The following is a 15762-nucleotide window of genomic DNA, read 5'->3' as shown; positions in this document are numbered from 1 at the left end:
TTCACATTATAATTTTTAGCGTTAAAGTGTTGTTTCTAAAAAAAGTATTAGATTAGTAATTATTTTTTTAATTAATTCGTTATACTTTATTTAATATGCTTAATATCATACCAGCTGAAGAGGTTGACATATTTTCTTCGTTATCTCAACAAATATTCACTAAACTTAATCAATATAAATGTATTTACTTTGGGTTGACTGTTCGTTGCTAGTATTAAGGTGACCTATAAGAATTAAATTAACTATTTATTTCAGTATCACAGTAATCATTTATACAGTGGAACTTCCATAACTCAAACCTCGAAGTTCTCCATAACTCGAAGTCTATAAATAAATATGATATTACACTTATAGATTACATAAATCATGTAACAAAGACATAAGATACATACGTCAAGAGCCAGCAAAAGCAAAATGCATCAAACGAAATTACAGTATATACGTTTTAGTGTATGTACATAAAACTTTATCGGAAGTAAATAAATAAAACTGTGTATAAATATATATTTTACAGCTTTTTGAAAAATTGTATGCCTTAATGAAAATTCTATAACTCGAAGTATCTCTAACTCGAAGTTTTTTTGAGGATTATGCTGATTCGAGTTAGAGAAGTTCCACTGTATATATATATATATATATATATATATATATATATATATATATTTGGCGTAGGAACCGCTTAGCCGATTTTAGCCGAATCCACCATAGCGCGCCATTCATTTCTCCGTTTTGCAGTTTGGCGCCATTTAGAAATTCCAAGTCCTACCAGGTCACTTTCCACTTGGTCTTTCCATCGGAGTGGAGGCCTCCCTCTTCCTCGGCTTCCACCAGCGGTTTTCATCCATTGGAACAACATGACCTAGACAGCGTAGCCGGCGTTTTATTCGCTGAACTATGTCAATGTCATACAGCTCATCGTTCCATCGTCTGCGGTATTCGCCGTTGCCATTGATCTGAGGACCATAAATTTTCCTCTCGAAAACTCCTAGTGTCATCTGATGTTGACATCGTCCAAGCTTCTGCACCATAAATAAGGACAGGGATGATAAGCGACTTGTAGAGTTTGATTTTGGTTCGCAGAGAGAGGACTTTACTTCTCAATTGCCTACTCAGTCCAAAGTAGCACCTGTTCACAAGAGTGATTCTGCGTAGGATTTCGAGGCTGACATTGTTGGTGTTGTTAATGCTGGCTCCCAAGTAGACAAAATTATCTACGACTTTAAAATTATGACTGTCAATAGTGGGACACAGTAATCATTTAGTAATATGTAAAACTTGGACTTAAATACCATGTCGAAGATTTTGACTTTGAAGAAGACGCCTTATGGTGTTTCACAGAGATATAAAGCTTCATCATGGTCGGAGATATAAAATTGTTTTATCTAAAGCCAATGTAAGCTTTAAATTAATCCTCGACTGTAAATTTATTTCACATATTATGTTAAAATTATACACCATACAATTTTTTTTTGGAAAAAACTTATTAAAATATTCGAGCCACCCTAATGTAGAACCTAAATACATATGTATATTCAGTATGTTTATCGACTGAGTGATTTTGGGTCAAATGTCAGTTAGTTGAAGCCAAAAAGTGATTGTTAATTTATAGCTGTTCACACACTATTAATAAGATATTAATTTTATGTGACACGCATACAACTGTACATAGAAACATACGAATACACTCGTCGTAGATGTGCTGACTGATGTTTACTTATGCAATTAAAGTGTTTAAACATTAATAACGGCAAATAACAGTTGTCTTCAAAAAGTTATGTACAAACATACATAAAATATTTAAGACACAGTCTTTCTTCCAATTTTCGTCTTTTGTTTCAACCACCTTTCTGGCTGCTTTCTCGGATGTCCCAAAATTCCAGCGCAAAATTAAGTGATATGACCGACCTTCTGGCATTTAGTGACACTTTGTGTTTGAACCGTTAACCCGCTTTTCGTACAACAACACTGTGTCCAAAGTTCACATACAATTTGTAAGGCGCGTGCAGACAGTAAGCTGCTGAGCGTAGTTGTAGTTGTAGTTGTAGATGAAGAAGGATGAGGAGGAGCCGAAGGGGCGGTGGTTGAGCATATCATAAATATTTGCCAAGTGACCCATTCGTGTGGAATGCAACACAGCAAAAGGATTGTTTTAATTGTTTCAAAACTTGGCCAAATGTTTGTGAACACACACACATACAAACAACTAGCGAGCAGCATGCAACAAAATGCGGCATGGTAAGCCTGCGTGTTCCAGTAACGAAATGAAGAGACGTCCCCAAATATTTGTGTGTGTGTGTGTGTGTGTGGGTGCTGTAACGAAAGAGTATAAATGAGAGTGTAAATGCCACGGCGCTGCAGTAGGCGTGCGGTTTGTCACATTGTTTTTGTTTTTCATTAGTTTTGCACCCAAAAGTGGGAGGAGGTGGATGGCTTGTGGGACAAAAGTTTTTCGACAGTTTTGAAAGTTTCTCCACTGGACATTCGGAATGGAGTTTGGCTGGAATAGGATTATTTTTCGCAAACGGTATGACCAGGACGGGATTCCGGCTACGGGCGGGTCTGCAAATTAAAGTTGACGGCTTTGCTATTATAATTGTGAGGATATGACGCACATAAACATGGCAAAGTTTTTTATTTTACGTGCATAAAACAAATAAATAGCCATTTTCGCACACATGTATGCATATAATGTTCATATGTGTTAGTAGGTCTCACTCATTTGATTTATTTATGTTTTAGCTGACGCTTGAAATGAAATTTTAACGGTTTAAATTACGTTGCCGCAAATGCAATTAACGGTTTAATGGAATTGTTTATTTTCATTTTCGAAATTTATTATCACCAAGAAATTTTCATTTTAATTTTTCGGAAATTATTTAAAGAAGGTTCCAATTTGAGGGAATTCACAATCTCGGGGGTAACCAACCCTGATTTCAGATCTCAGCCTTTAACATCGTGTAACATATCTTTAATATAGCTCCCACGGCAATCAGTTTTCTACTATCCAATTGTTGTTTTCGTTGGTGTTATCTTGCCCGGCTTGGCAAATATGTATCAATTGTTATCGTAGTCACCTAACGGGAGGTCCAGGAAACTAGCTGTTTCGATGGGGTCAAATCAAAAAGAAATGGGTGATAGATGGGTGGAGTTGGGAAAGGTGTATTAGATGGGTGGGACTAAGCCGGTTCTGTGATACCGCAATTGACCCGGATTTTATCTTGCCAAGGACTTATCTTTATGCGGATCCAACTCGGTTCGGATCTACAACCTAGTTGTTGTTGCTGTAGCGGCATAAAACATTCCTCAAATATGTTTGAGAGTAAAAAATATATCGTTGTGTTTAAAATCACTGAAAGAGAACTCAAAAGTTGAAGGATTTGAAAGTATGGCATAAAGCTACTTTTCCCTACCATACCAGTATATGTCAGTCTTGAAATCCAACGCAGAATCACTCTAGCCAACAGGTGCTACTATGCACAGAGTAGGCAATTGAAAAGTAAAGTCCTCTCTCGACGAATAAAAATTAAACTCTACAAGTTCCTCATCATTCCCGTCCTACTTAATAGTGCAGAAGCGTGGACGATGTCAACATCCGATGAGACGGAGTTTTCGAGAGAAAGGTTTTGCGGAAGATTTATGGTCCCTTAAACATTGGCAACGGCGGATACCGCAGAAGATGGAATGATGAGCTATATGTGTTATTCGACGACTTTGACATAGTCCAGCGAATAAAAAGGACGAAAGTGCTTCAGCTCTGAAAGTGTTCGATGCATTACCCGCTGGTGGATTGGCGCCAAACTGCCAAAAGGAGAGATGCCTGGCGCGCTGTTGTATATTCGCCTATAACGGCGTAAGCAGTGTCTACGCCAGTCAAGAAGATGAAGAACCTAACATTATAATACATCGAGGGATGAAACTATTGGATCTATAATCCCTAGGATATGGCTTCCGGAATGATATGTAGTCACCAATTTTCATGATATTGACTTCTCCGTGATAAAGAAAATCCAAAGCAGATAAAGACTTGATATGGGGAAAACAAAACGACCATCCCTTATCATCCCGACGGATGGTAACGTTTAATTTAAGTTTCAAGTTACAAAACAATTTCTCTTTTATTTTATGACAGCTTTTATATGCAATTACGCATAGCTTATCGCACATTAGAGCCATAAAAATTATGAAACATCAGCAAGAACAAGTTCCAACAACAAAATGTTGCGACCAAACAAAAATCAAAACAAAAATGTCGAAAGAATTATGACAAACAAGCGACCACTCGAAGTCATCAGATAAGCGACAATCGGTCAACTATTACCGTTGTAAGTAGCCATGTTATGAATAATTTAGTAAATGATACCACGATAACCGTTAAGCGGCCAACGCCAAACGACCGCAACACAACCAAACCAGAACCAGCAGAAGCATCCCTGCCACAGCTGACCATCCAAGCCCATCGCTGACTCGCTTGGTGGCATGACTTAGCATCGGCCATTCGGCTGCTGCCTGTAATCCTGTCGATATTGCAACTAAATGACAAGCGCTGATGTTGTCATTTCATTCAATCATAAATATTAAATAAAATACATTCAACCATATATCAAGCATCTCGATAAAACAACAAAAGTGGCGTGGCGTCTCGGAATGTGGCACACAAGCTTGTCTGGTTGAGCGGTTACTTGCTTGAGTATTAGCTGGTGGGGGAAGATTTTGTGGCAAAGTGACCGTTGGCAGCTGGCTTTTCTGTGTCGGTCAAGTCAAAAGCTGGCGTTTGGGTCTGTGTGCTCGTGACTCGACACGCATACTTACACATTTCCGCTTGTTCAATATTTGCCATTTATGCCATTGTTTGTTGTTATTATCCGTCTTCAAGTTTTTTTGCTGCTGCGTATATTTTGCTCTGTTTATTATTTATCGTTGTTGTTGTACTGTTACAATCGTAATCGTTCAATCCGTTACGCCAATAATTGATGACAAGGCAGAAATTACACAAGTTGACGGTGGTTATTGTTTTCTTTTTGTGGGTTGAGTTTCTTGGGTTGGTTCGCATATACGGAGGATGCACATAATGATATGATGTGGAATTTTTAGGTTAGTTTATATAAATATGAAGTAAATAGGGTGTGCTGGAGCTTAAGGACGATTTAGCTGAGTAACTTTGAGTGGATATAATAATGTGAGTCCCGCGCAAGCGAATAAAATCAAAAAATACAATAATATGGTGGTCTGAATATTGTATTGAAGCACGTAGTAGAAGAAGGCTTAGACTCCGGACACCGAAAGATTACAGGCTACAAGTGGTTATCCCTTAAAGTCCACCTACATAAAGATTCTACGGTGTCGTTAGAGCTCTACCCAAGCGATCTTCGCTGGGATGTTTTCGTCAAAATCATACTTGTAGTCATCTTCTTGGAGCACAAGCGCCTACCAGGAACATCAAGAGACCATCCTTACAGTCCATGAAACGACCCCAGTAAAACCCATCCAACTAACACCTTTTTTCCTATGGTTCGAACCTGTCGAAAGAACACGTTTCTTGGGCCTCCCGTTAGAAGACTTCGATAACAAGTTATTTGCTCACTTCCTCCAGTGAGGATCTCGAAACTGTTACACTAATAACAACTACAAAAATAATGAAAGACGCTCTTCAGACTCTCGAAGGTGGCTTAGAACTTGTTTAACCGGTATAACGTCAAAGGAAGTACTTTTCATAGAAATGTTATAAAGAACTTCGGTGATAAAATGACTTACAGATCCAAACAGGTTTAGATCGCCTAAATAGCAGCCTTTGGTCAGACAAAATCCGGGTAATTTTTAGTATCGCAGAACCGACTGTTGTGGGTATCTGGTCTTTTGGCTTTACCAACTCCATATCCGTTGCGTATTAGTCTTCGATAATTATTATTAGTAAGATGCCGACTTAAGCAATGTACCCAATTTTGCAACCCAAGTTCAGAAGTTCTTTCTATAAGCCTCCGGACAATTCAGTAAAACTAGTTATACCAGCTTTCATTACGTTGATCCGAGATATCTGTATAAGTTCTATAATAATATTAAATTTGATAATTCACCCCTAAAGGGTGATTCCGTAGAAATTCGAAGGGTCGTTTATAGAAGTTTGTGGAAGAAGCCTTTGTAGTTCAAAGTTACGATACGTGAACTTGTGAAACACCCTATTGTCACAGAAAACGTATATTGCCTTTGTCAAAATGACACATGTACAAATGACTTATCAATATATTTTTCTGGTTTCCCCAATGCCACTACCACTATTGACAAATTGACTGACTGTTCCGACTGACTCCACTTATGAACAATAAAAAAAAACTTTCGTTTATGTGTTCTACGTTGATGTACAAAGTGAAATTCCGTTGGTCGGAAATTGTACAACCTTTGCAGAATTTTACCCTTTGTCATTTATGGCAATTTGTCGCAAATAGGCTATACGCACATATGCCTGTACATTCGAAAGGCAATACAGTTACTGACTGCTGCCATGAGGCGCATGATTTCGGGTGACGCCACTGTGATGCCACGCGTGGTCATTTAGTTTTTCGTCTGTTTTCAGTGGAGTCACTTTGCTGTTGGTATGGCCTTTGTGGTGGTACTACGAGGGTATTGTGCCATTTTCTAACCTCACACTCCCGAAATATGCTGTATCAATGCAAAGGAAACTTGATTGTGGTGCCACAATTTCTGTCGAATGTTGATTTGTTTATTTGCACAACAATTTTCTGCGTTTATACTCAATAAACAAGCCTACGTATTAATATTGTTCAATCTTGTAGCTTTGTTATTTTTGTTGTTGTACTCTTTAAGTAAACATGTTGGCGACGTTACCGGCATAAATAACCGCCATTAACTGTAGTAGTTCTCATGTGGCCGGAGTAGTATGGGCAGCGGTTCGTTAATTTTTACATGTCAGCGTCTAATAAGTAGTTGAGTGCAAAGCTTATGTAGCTAGTTAGGTTAATTTGAGAGGTTCTGGATTGAGTGGGGATATTTATTTATTGTAATTTTAAAACAACTCGTGCGTATATTTGTATTGTGCGTAAACAAATTGGTTTGTGGCCAGCCAGAGTGACGGCAATTTCAGCTTCAGAGCTTTTTATATGCGTCAATTCATATTTTTTATTTTTTTATTCATTTGTTCGTCCCTTGTTATATTTTTTTATTATATGTAGGGTTTTAGGTCCAAAATAATCTCTTCACGAGACGCGCGGTGAAATAATAGATGACTTCCGTGAAGCTTAAAGCACTGCAACCGAGGAAAAAGCCAATTAGACCGCCGATGTAAACTGGAAAGAGAGATTACAGTTAGAATATATAAAGTAATTAATAGTCAGACACCCAGCTATATGTTTTTTAAATTGATTACAGCTTTTTAAGATTTTTCAAAGTAATATTTGAATACATATAATTTTGATTTCAGGAGTTTTTGTAAACTCTAGTATGGTTAAAATACGGTCCATATACATACACATAAAAAAGCTTGAACAAATAAAGCTCTTGGTTGTGTAAATTTTTTGATTTTAATGCACTAAAGATCTTCAAATTGACTAATTTGTTTTACATTGAAGCCTTTTCAGAGCTTTTGTCTCTCAGCTAAGTTGGGCTAATCAAAAATTGTAAACCGAAATTTCTTTTTAAGTTGTTTAGAGTTCTGATATTTTCGAAATTTCTATTTGAATTTTTTTTAAACGAGCTTTGCTATAATTATTACAGAATAAACTGCATAGCTTTATATAATCTTGTATCACTAATATAGAGATAAAGCTCAAAGTTTCAGTGTTGATTTTAATGTCTCCAAACTTTTCAAATCAATTAATTGATTTCAAATCGAAGCTTTTTCAGAGCTTTTGAATCTCAGCTAAGTTGAATACATTGAGTATTGTATGCTGAACCTTCTAATGATAAAATTCTATTAGAAAAGTTATTACATATAATTTATTTCTCAGAAAATAACTGTCTGTTTCACATTTTCGAATATATCTGAATCAAGTATTCTCGTAAATGTAAGCTGTTCTCTTCTATATACCATAATTATTAGATTTTGATGAGAGAGCTTCTTATGTTTCTTCACCTTGCAAAAAAAAAATAGTTTCCCTGACGTGGAATGCAAAACAGCAAACGTTAATATGTTGATAAGAAAAACTAGGGCTACCTTTCTTTTTTTTTGGAAAATTGGGGTCTTATCAACCTAAGAGTGAATTTGAGAATAGTTATATATTTTCCCAAAGTTCTTAGGTGGAACACAGGCCCTCAATAAACAATTTATAATTCGATTTATTTAAAACAGGAAATTTGATTTGTCTCCAGGAATGGCCTGATTTTCGAGACTAGCTGATACGTTGTTCTTCAAACTTAGTGCAACACATGGAAGTTTAATTTTCTCTGCAATACCATTTACTACGGTTTAGAAAATGTAGGCGGTGTCTAAGTTTTTAGGAACCTGTCGAGAATTACAGAACGTTTGCAAGACAAGTGAAATACTCATTATCTAGCACTTACCTAACACATCAGCGAATGAGAAGAGTACATCGCGTCTAAGCTGCATTTTAGGATAGTCTATAATGCCCCACTGGAGATTTGCGCCCAAGAACCAAACTCTGGAACGCTGTAAAAAAGCGGAGAGATTAAAAAATGAAATATTTATGGAACAACAAGTAAGGAAGGGCTAAGTTCGGGTGTAACCGAACATTTTATTTTCTCGCAATTTATTGATGTAATTTTATAAAGATAACACAATTCGACCCATATATTCGGTATAAAGTTCAATAGAATAACGAAAATCATCATAAATGGTATATGGGGACTGAGGTAATTCCTAAACCGATTTCACTCGTTTTCACCACCAAGATACAATGTATCGAAGACTATACGCTCCCTTAATTTAATATTACTTATAATTAGGTATATGGGATCTGGGGGAAGTTACGACCCGATTTTTAACATTTTAGGTACAGAGAGAGTTCTTCATGTTCGATATCAGGGGCCTTCAAAAGTCATGGTCCGATTTTGACAATTTTTCCACAAGTGATGTCACAGCTCAAATACAGTATTTGTGTAATGTTTTATTCCGCTATCTTCATTTGTTCCTAATGTATATATGTATGTATTATAAAGTGAACGAATCAAAAGAACTCAAAATTGAGTTATATGGGAAGTGGGCGTAGTTGTGAACCGATATCCCATATTCCAACCGTGTCATCAGGGTGTCAAGAAAGTGTTATGTACCGAATTTCATTGAAATCTGTTGAGTAGTTCTTGAGATATGGTTTTTGACCCATAAGTGGGCGACGCCACGCTCATTTTCCATTTTGTAAAAAAATTTCAGTGCAGCTTCCTTCTGTCATTTCTTATGTAAATTTCGCACTTTTAGTAATTTTCAACCTACCCTTTGTATGGGAGGTGGGCGTGGTTATTATCCGATTTCTTTCATTTTTGGACTGTTTAAGGAAATGGCTAAAATAAATGTCTACAGAAAGTTTGGTTTATATAGCTTTATTGGTTTGCGAGTTATATAAAAAAACCTATTTGGGAGCGGGGTCACGCCCACTTTTCCAAAAAAATTACATCCAAATGTGCCCCTCCCTAATGGTATCAATAAGATATCTTAATTTTTACTCAAGTTATCGCTTGCACGGACAGACGGACAGACGGATAGACGGACGGACAGAGATCCGGATTTCAAATCCACTCGTCATCCTGATCATTTATGTATATATAACGCAATATCTAACTCTTATATATCTTGGTGACACAAACAACCGTTATGTGAACAAAACTATTATACTCTGTGCAACAGGTTGCGAGAGTATAAATATAGAAAATAGCTGAGAAAATATATTTTTTATTTTTAGTAGTGTACGCACTGTACGCTATTTGAAACAATATGCGTTTCTAATCTAAAAACTCAAGCAACGTTAACTGAGTTGATGTCAGAAGTTGTAGCATCTTTCCTCGATAGCAACACTTTTCATTGACACATTACAATTTTTCGCAACAATAACACAATGCAGTAGTGAATATAACCAAATATGACTATCAGTTTCGAAGAAAAACATTTTCCTTTCACTGCGCTTTCCACGCTAACTCCCCGCTGAACGGATAGCTTACATTCTCAGTCGCAAAAAAAGAAAAATAACGAAATCGTTAACAATAATACTGACAAAATTTTCAATATTGTCGCATTGCAAATACACAGAGCGCATTACGCTTATAAAAATCCGTTACAACGCATTGTCACTTTGTCGAAAAAATGTGCAATGCAACGAAGGAGTGGATAGGAGTGAGAGAGAGTGAAAAAAATACAAAAAAGTGTGGAGGAGCTAAATTATTTTTATCGCCAATAATTCGGCATACAAATTGCGACACTAACAGCAGGAGTCGGATATGATGGCTGCCGAACTATTCCATACTAACAAAGCTGAGAAATTTGTGGCAATGTACTCACATTGTTGCTGCTGAGGATATGCATTTCGGGAAGTCAATAGATGTTGGCGAAAGCAGTACCAGCAGATAGTTATAAGAGTCACATATGAAGCAAGTGGCGGGTGTGTGCATTGATTTTTGGCCTTACGACTGCAATGTAACCGTACTTGTATGGATTTGTCTCATTAAAGGGTGTTTTTCAAGGGTCGGAATATTTATTTGTAAGCTCCGTTAGTAAAATATTCGTTCCGCAGAAGCTGACTTCGAAACATACTTCAAAGATGTGGGAGATATCGAAAATTAATATAAGACATTCCGATATGTTTAAGTTCAGTAGTTTTGTGTAGATCTTAAGTTCATGATTTCTTTCTGGGTTATTCTACAAGTAGTGCTCTTCTAGACTCTAAAATCATGTGACAGTTGTTAGTCAAATGATACAAGTTTACTGCAGTTACTTAGAGCTGAAGTTGATTTTTTTTATAAAAAGAAGGCGTCCACGGGTAGGCTAGGAATACATATAAGAATCCGTAGTCCATCCATTAATCTCGAATCAAAGGAGCTTTTCAGCGGAGTATCGTCTTCCATGCGTACGTGCTGGCTCAACCATCGCATTCGTTGGATTTTTATGCGCATAATAATAATTCTGTAGCGGGGGCTCATACAGTTCCAGGTTCCATCTTCCGTATCTATCGCTCACGCGAACGGCTCCAAAGATCTTGCGGAGAACATTTCTTTCCAATGCTCCAAGTACTTTCTAACAAAGCTACCTCTCCAATTAGGGTTGGACTGCTAGGAACTTTTTTTCTCGCCGAAATGGAATTTATTTCAGACAGTTCATAAAGAACTGAGAGTTACTGTCGTCTTATTTTTGTCCCTTTAACTCTAGATGACGAAACGAATCCTTCCTGCAACTCAAATTGCTCTATTTGTTCTATTAAACTAAGCTTAATCTTTTTCTGCCAAAGAATCTGGCGGTACTTCGCTGCAGTAAAATTTTTGTTTTTTTTTTGTAGAATATTGCTGTAAGCCCTGTACTGGATGTGTGCTACATTATGGTCCATTCCGGGTTTCCAGACTTCTAAGACCCTCATATGGTTAGGTGACTTCTGTGTTTGAAAATCATTGTGAAGTTGAGATTATTGTCAGCAAGGGATCTTTGGCCTCAAAGACCACAAAAAACACCCTCTATTTCCCCGTTTTGATAGTTTCATTCACCACTTCATAAGCAATTATTGCTCAACTGAAAAATGACACATTGCGAACTGATAGCACTCGTATGATGATGCAGTTATAACGGTGCCTGCAGTTAACTCTGACGCGGCATATGCCATATTGACGCTTATCCACTTGCCGTTGACACTACCAACAATATCGTATAGTTAAAAGTGTGCAAGTGATATGAAATTCGTGTGTGCAAATTTAACAAAAAGGCAATATGAATACGGTTTACAGGCACTTACATGGGACTGCACAAAGAAATTGGAGTCATCGCAATTTGACAGGCAATGACAATTGATTTTATACCGTCTGGACTTGAGCGAGATGATATCTCCTGAAAATGCAAGAATGACAAGTGTTATTGAAAATAAAATCTTTATATTTTTTTTTAAGTAAAATGGAAAATAATATTGAAGAGGTGACACAGATGACGTTATATTTCTTAGAAGTGAATGTTTAACGTTAATTCCCTTATAAAAAGCTCGACGGATACTTTATCCCCTATGGTATAAGGTCGACAATTTATATAGAAACCTGTGTAAAAATTTCTTGAATCGAGACTCAGTTGTACTTCTAGCATCGGTGTCAACTTTCCATTATTCTATTTAGTATGTGATCGGCCTTTTGGATTGAGTTCGTAAGTAAGGTGATCTTAATAATTTAGCGGAGTAATTGAAACAATATATAGTTTCGACTTCCAATCAGTTAAGATAGAACCCTACGATCTAGCTTTGAAGATTGCAGCTGTGGTACCTCCTGGTGGTTGCAGAAAAAAGCTTATGATAATCACTAGTGAAATCAAATTGCCATAAGACAGAGAATCAGAGAATATATAAAGAGAATCAGAAAAAATGGAGATCATCGTTTGAATAAAATTTGGAACCATGAATGACGGTAATATCCCTTCTACATAATTGAATTTACAAGACTCGAGCAACTCGCAAGTCGCAAATAAGTCTGTCAAAACGAGCAGTTGTAGATGTATTGATGGATCTGTGAGTTGAATGGGTCCTTATATAAACATTTTTGATTACATTTAAAGGCAATGAAGAATTAGAAAATGCATGAAGACGAGCAATGAGGCAATATGGGTCTCAGTATTTTCAAGACCTCGAATTAACTATCAACTTATTCTGTTTGAAGCCTGTAAGTGGTGTTAGAAATTGAGATCCCAGAGCATTTTTTGGATGTCTCATAAAAGAACTGCATAAAAGCCTCCACAGTCTCTGGTTGGCCTTTAGTACCGCAGCTAACTTCATGTACTCTAACTTTGTTTATTCTCACAAAAATCTATTATTTTTAGTTAATTCGCAATCTGGTTATCCGTTTATCACATCAGCTAATTAATCTTCATAATTTTCACAACCAAAGTTCAGACAAAACATCCCAAGCACCGACATCGGCAAGCATTATCATCAAGTTAGTTGGTAGTGGGTTCCACACAGGAGGCGAAAGTGAAATTAAAACCATTACATCCCCTCTATTATTTCTTATACGCCACATTCCGGAGCTGGACTCCATGACTCCAGCAAGAGTATAAACGGTACCGAATGCCACATTTCCTAGCATTCAACCGACATATGCAATTGTCATAGTATCTGTGTGTACGTGTGGGTGTGTTCTGGTATCAAATACTCAAAATGACTGCTGTGATATGCAGCAATGAATGCCAAAATTTAGTTATGGCCCTTCTGCGTTCTCTCTCTGTTGGATGTATGTGTTTGTACACCTGACGTTGTGCAGAAGGTCATGTGCGCTCAGAGTTGCATGCAGCAGGTGTTCACAGGAAAAATATCATTTTCAATTTTACTCTATAATATATGGTGTTGATATGGTTAAGAGTATGACTGTATGTATGTATGTATGTCATGCACTTGCACTGCGTGTCCAGCGCCCATTGTGCTGTGCTGCCATTCGGTAATGCATATGAAAACATGAACATGCCTGCGTGACTGTCTGTATGTCCGTCTATCTGTCCATCTGTCTTTCGGTCGGTCGGTGGTTCAATTTGCCCCCACCAACTAATCTTTCGCACTGTTGCAAGTGGTGTTATAATTTCGTTTATGATTTTCAGTTGAGTTTTTTTGTTTTTGTTGTTGTTGTATGTGTGCATTATTTCATTTCATCTCCCACCCCACCCTCTGCCAATTATTTCACGCTACTGTTCCAGTTAGCACTTTGTTTTTGTTGTCCCCACGCCGTACCTATCCCATGTATCTTCCATTGCATGATACTCTGCTAACAGCATTTGTTCTATCTCACTGTCTCACTTCGAGTATGCAAGTTCGTGTGTGTGTTCTGAAGTGCGAGAGGGGTTGGTACCTTGTGCTCCCCATACAGTTGGCATGCGGAAATGGACAAGTGAAAAGTGTTTTGAGCGCAGTGAATCGTTCGTACTCACGCAAGCTTGAGCATTGCTGACAAAATGAGTAAATTGCATAATTTGAACATGAATTTTAATTTCCTTCAAATATCAGGATGTTAAATGTTGAATGTGAACAATTTACGCTTTGAGTTGATGACCTTTTGTCTGGAATGAAGGGAGAAATTGTTTGGATGATGTTCCTCTACATATTTGAAGTAGGCAACTTTCCTTTTAAAGAATTCCTTTCTTTTTTAAAGGAAGTCATATCACTATTTCTGTATATTCTTGAATAGTTTCGGGAACGGGATTCTAACCCCTTCGAGCTTTTGAAGTTCTCCTAGATTTTTTGGAAAAAGTCTTATCGAGTCGAGTTCGAGTTCCAACATCCATTATTATAGATATTTGTCCGTGAACTCCAACAAGAATTGACATGCACTTAACACAATCTTCTTCAGTATGAAGAATGGGTATCTTCAATAATGAATAATAGTAAATTAGTTTTTAAAAAGCTCGTATGAGTTTTAGAGCTCAGAACTTCCATAAGCACTTAATTTACCGTCAATGGCCTTGTCTCAATCAATTGAAATTTAGTTAAATAAGCCCACAACCAGACCATTCCAGTGAGACTTAGAGCCTCATACAGTTTTCTGCAGATACCGCTAACATTGGTCAATAACGGTCTAATCAAAACAACTTGCTTGTATGATAGGAGTAGGAATATCAATTCTGAAGGCCCCAATCAAGTCCTAAGTCGTTTCTTAGATGATGTATGTATGTGATTGGCTTGGAAACCGTTGAGCCGGTTATACCCGAATCGATGATAGTGCGCCACTCCTTTCCTCGAACACTTTCAGAGCTGGAGTGTTTTCGTCCATTCGGACAACATGACCTAGTCAGCGTAGCCGCTGTTTTTTTATTCGCTGGACTATGTCTATGTCGTCGAATAGCACATACAGCTCATCGTTCCATCGTCTGCGCTATTCGCCGTTGCCAATGTTCTGAGGACCTTAAATCTTGCGCAAAATTTTCCTCTCGAAAACTCCTAGTATCGTCTCATCTGATGTTGACATCGTCCACGCTTCTGCACCATCGGGTAATTGCTATTCACAGCAGACGTAATCGGTAATGACAGTGTCGTATTTGGCCAATTGTTATTATCTGGTCAACATTTTTGCAAAACTGTTTAAAAAGACTACAGCAATTACAGTTCAAGAAATCGAGTTGAATTTATGTGATCCAGAAAGTTCTAAATTTATATCAACCATAGTTCTGTTTTACCGCTGTCTCTTGATGATCTCTATGTACCAGATGTAGAAAAGCAGATCTGTAAAATAAAGCTAGCAGTAACTCTTGGAAGAAGATCTTCTCTATTCATGATTCAACTATTTAAATTATCCGATTTTCTTTAAAAATGTAATCAGATTCCTAATGAACGCTTTCGAAATCAGATTCAAAAATGGGAAATTTAATAAATCCTGACATTAAGTCCATACCGGAGTTCAATCATAATTGGATCTTAAAAATTTATTGTTAATGTGTGACATTTCAACTCTTTTGGTTTTAGGACGGTTTCTAAATAGTATGGTAGTCCTATCCATATCCGTTAGAAGGAATGCGAAAGAGAAAATTCAAACTCTGTATCTTACTGTAAATTACTTCAATTTTAGAAAACTTCTGTTATGTCTATACATTGAAGCAATTAATTTTAAAATATCGTTCAAGGGAGGAAACTATGATTTAAGGCT

General features: G+C 37.1%; 1 protein-coding gene across 1 annotated transcript in view; it reads right to left on the bottom strand.

Annotated features, from left to right (window-relative positions):
- Positions 1 to 6045: 6045 nt before the first annotated feature.
- Positions 6046 to 15762, bottom strand: part of LOC105210774 (sodium channel protein Nach) — a 31747-nt gene continuing 22030 nt past the window's right edge. The window contains exons 7-9 of the mRNA XM_011181915.3: positions 11895 to 11986; positions 8512 to 8617; positions 6046 to 7298 (exon numbers count right to left, since the gene is read on the bottom strand). Coding sequence (XP_011180217.2) covers positions 7189 to 7298; positions 8512 to 8617; positions 11895 to 11986 — 308 coding nt within the window. The 3' untranslated portion in view covers positions 6046 to 7188. The remainder of the gene's footprint in view (positions 7299 to 8511; positions 8618 to 11894; positions 11987 to 15762) is intronic.

Source organism: Zeugodacus cucurbitae, chromosome 6 (genome assembly GCF_028554725.1).
Source record: "Zeugodacus cucurbitae isolate PBARC_wt_2022May chromosome 6, idZeuCucr1.2, whole genome shotgun sequence".
Classification (NCBI taxonomy): domain Eukaryota; kingdom Metazoa; phylum Arthropoda; class Insecta; order Diptera; family Tephritidae; genus Zeugodacus; species Zeugodacus cucurbitae.
This window is presented reverse-complemented; position numbering and strand designations above follow the sequence as displayed.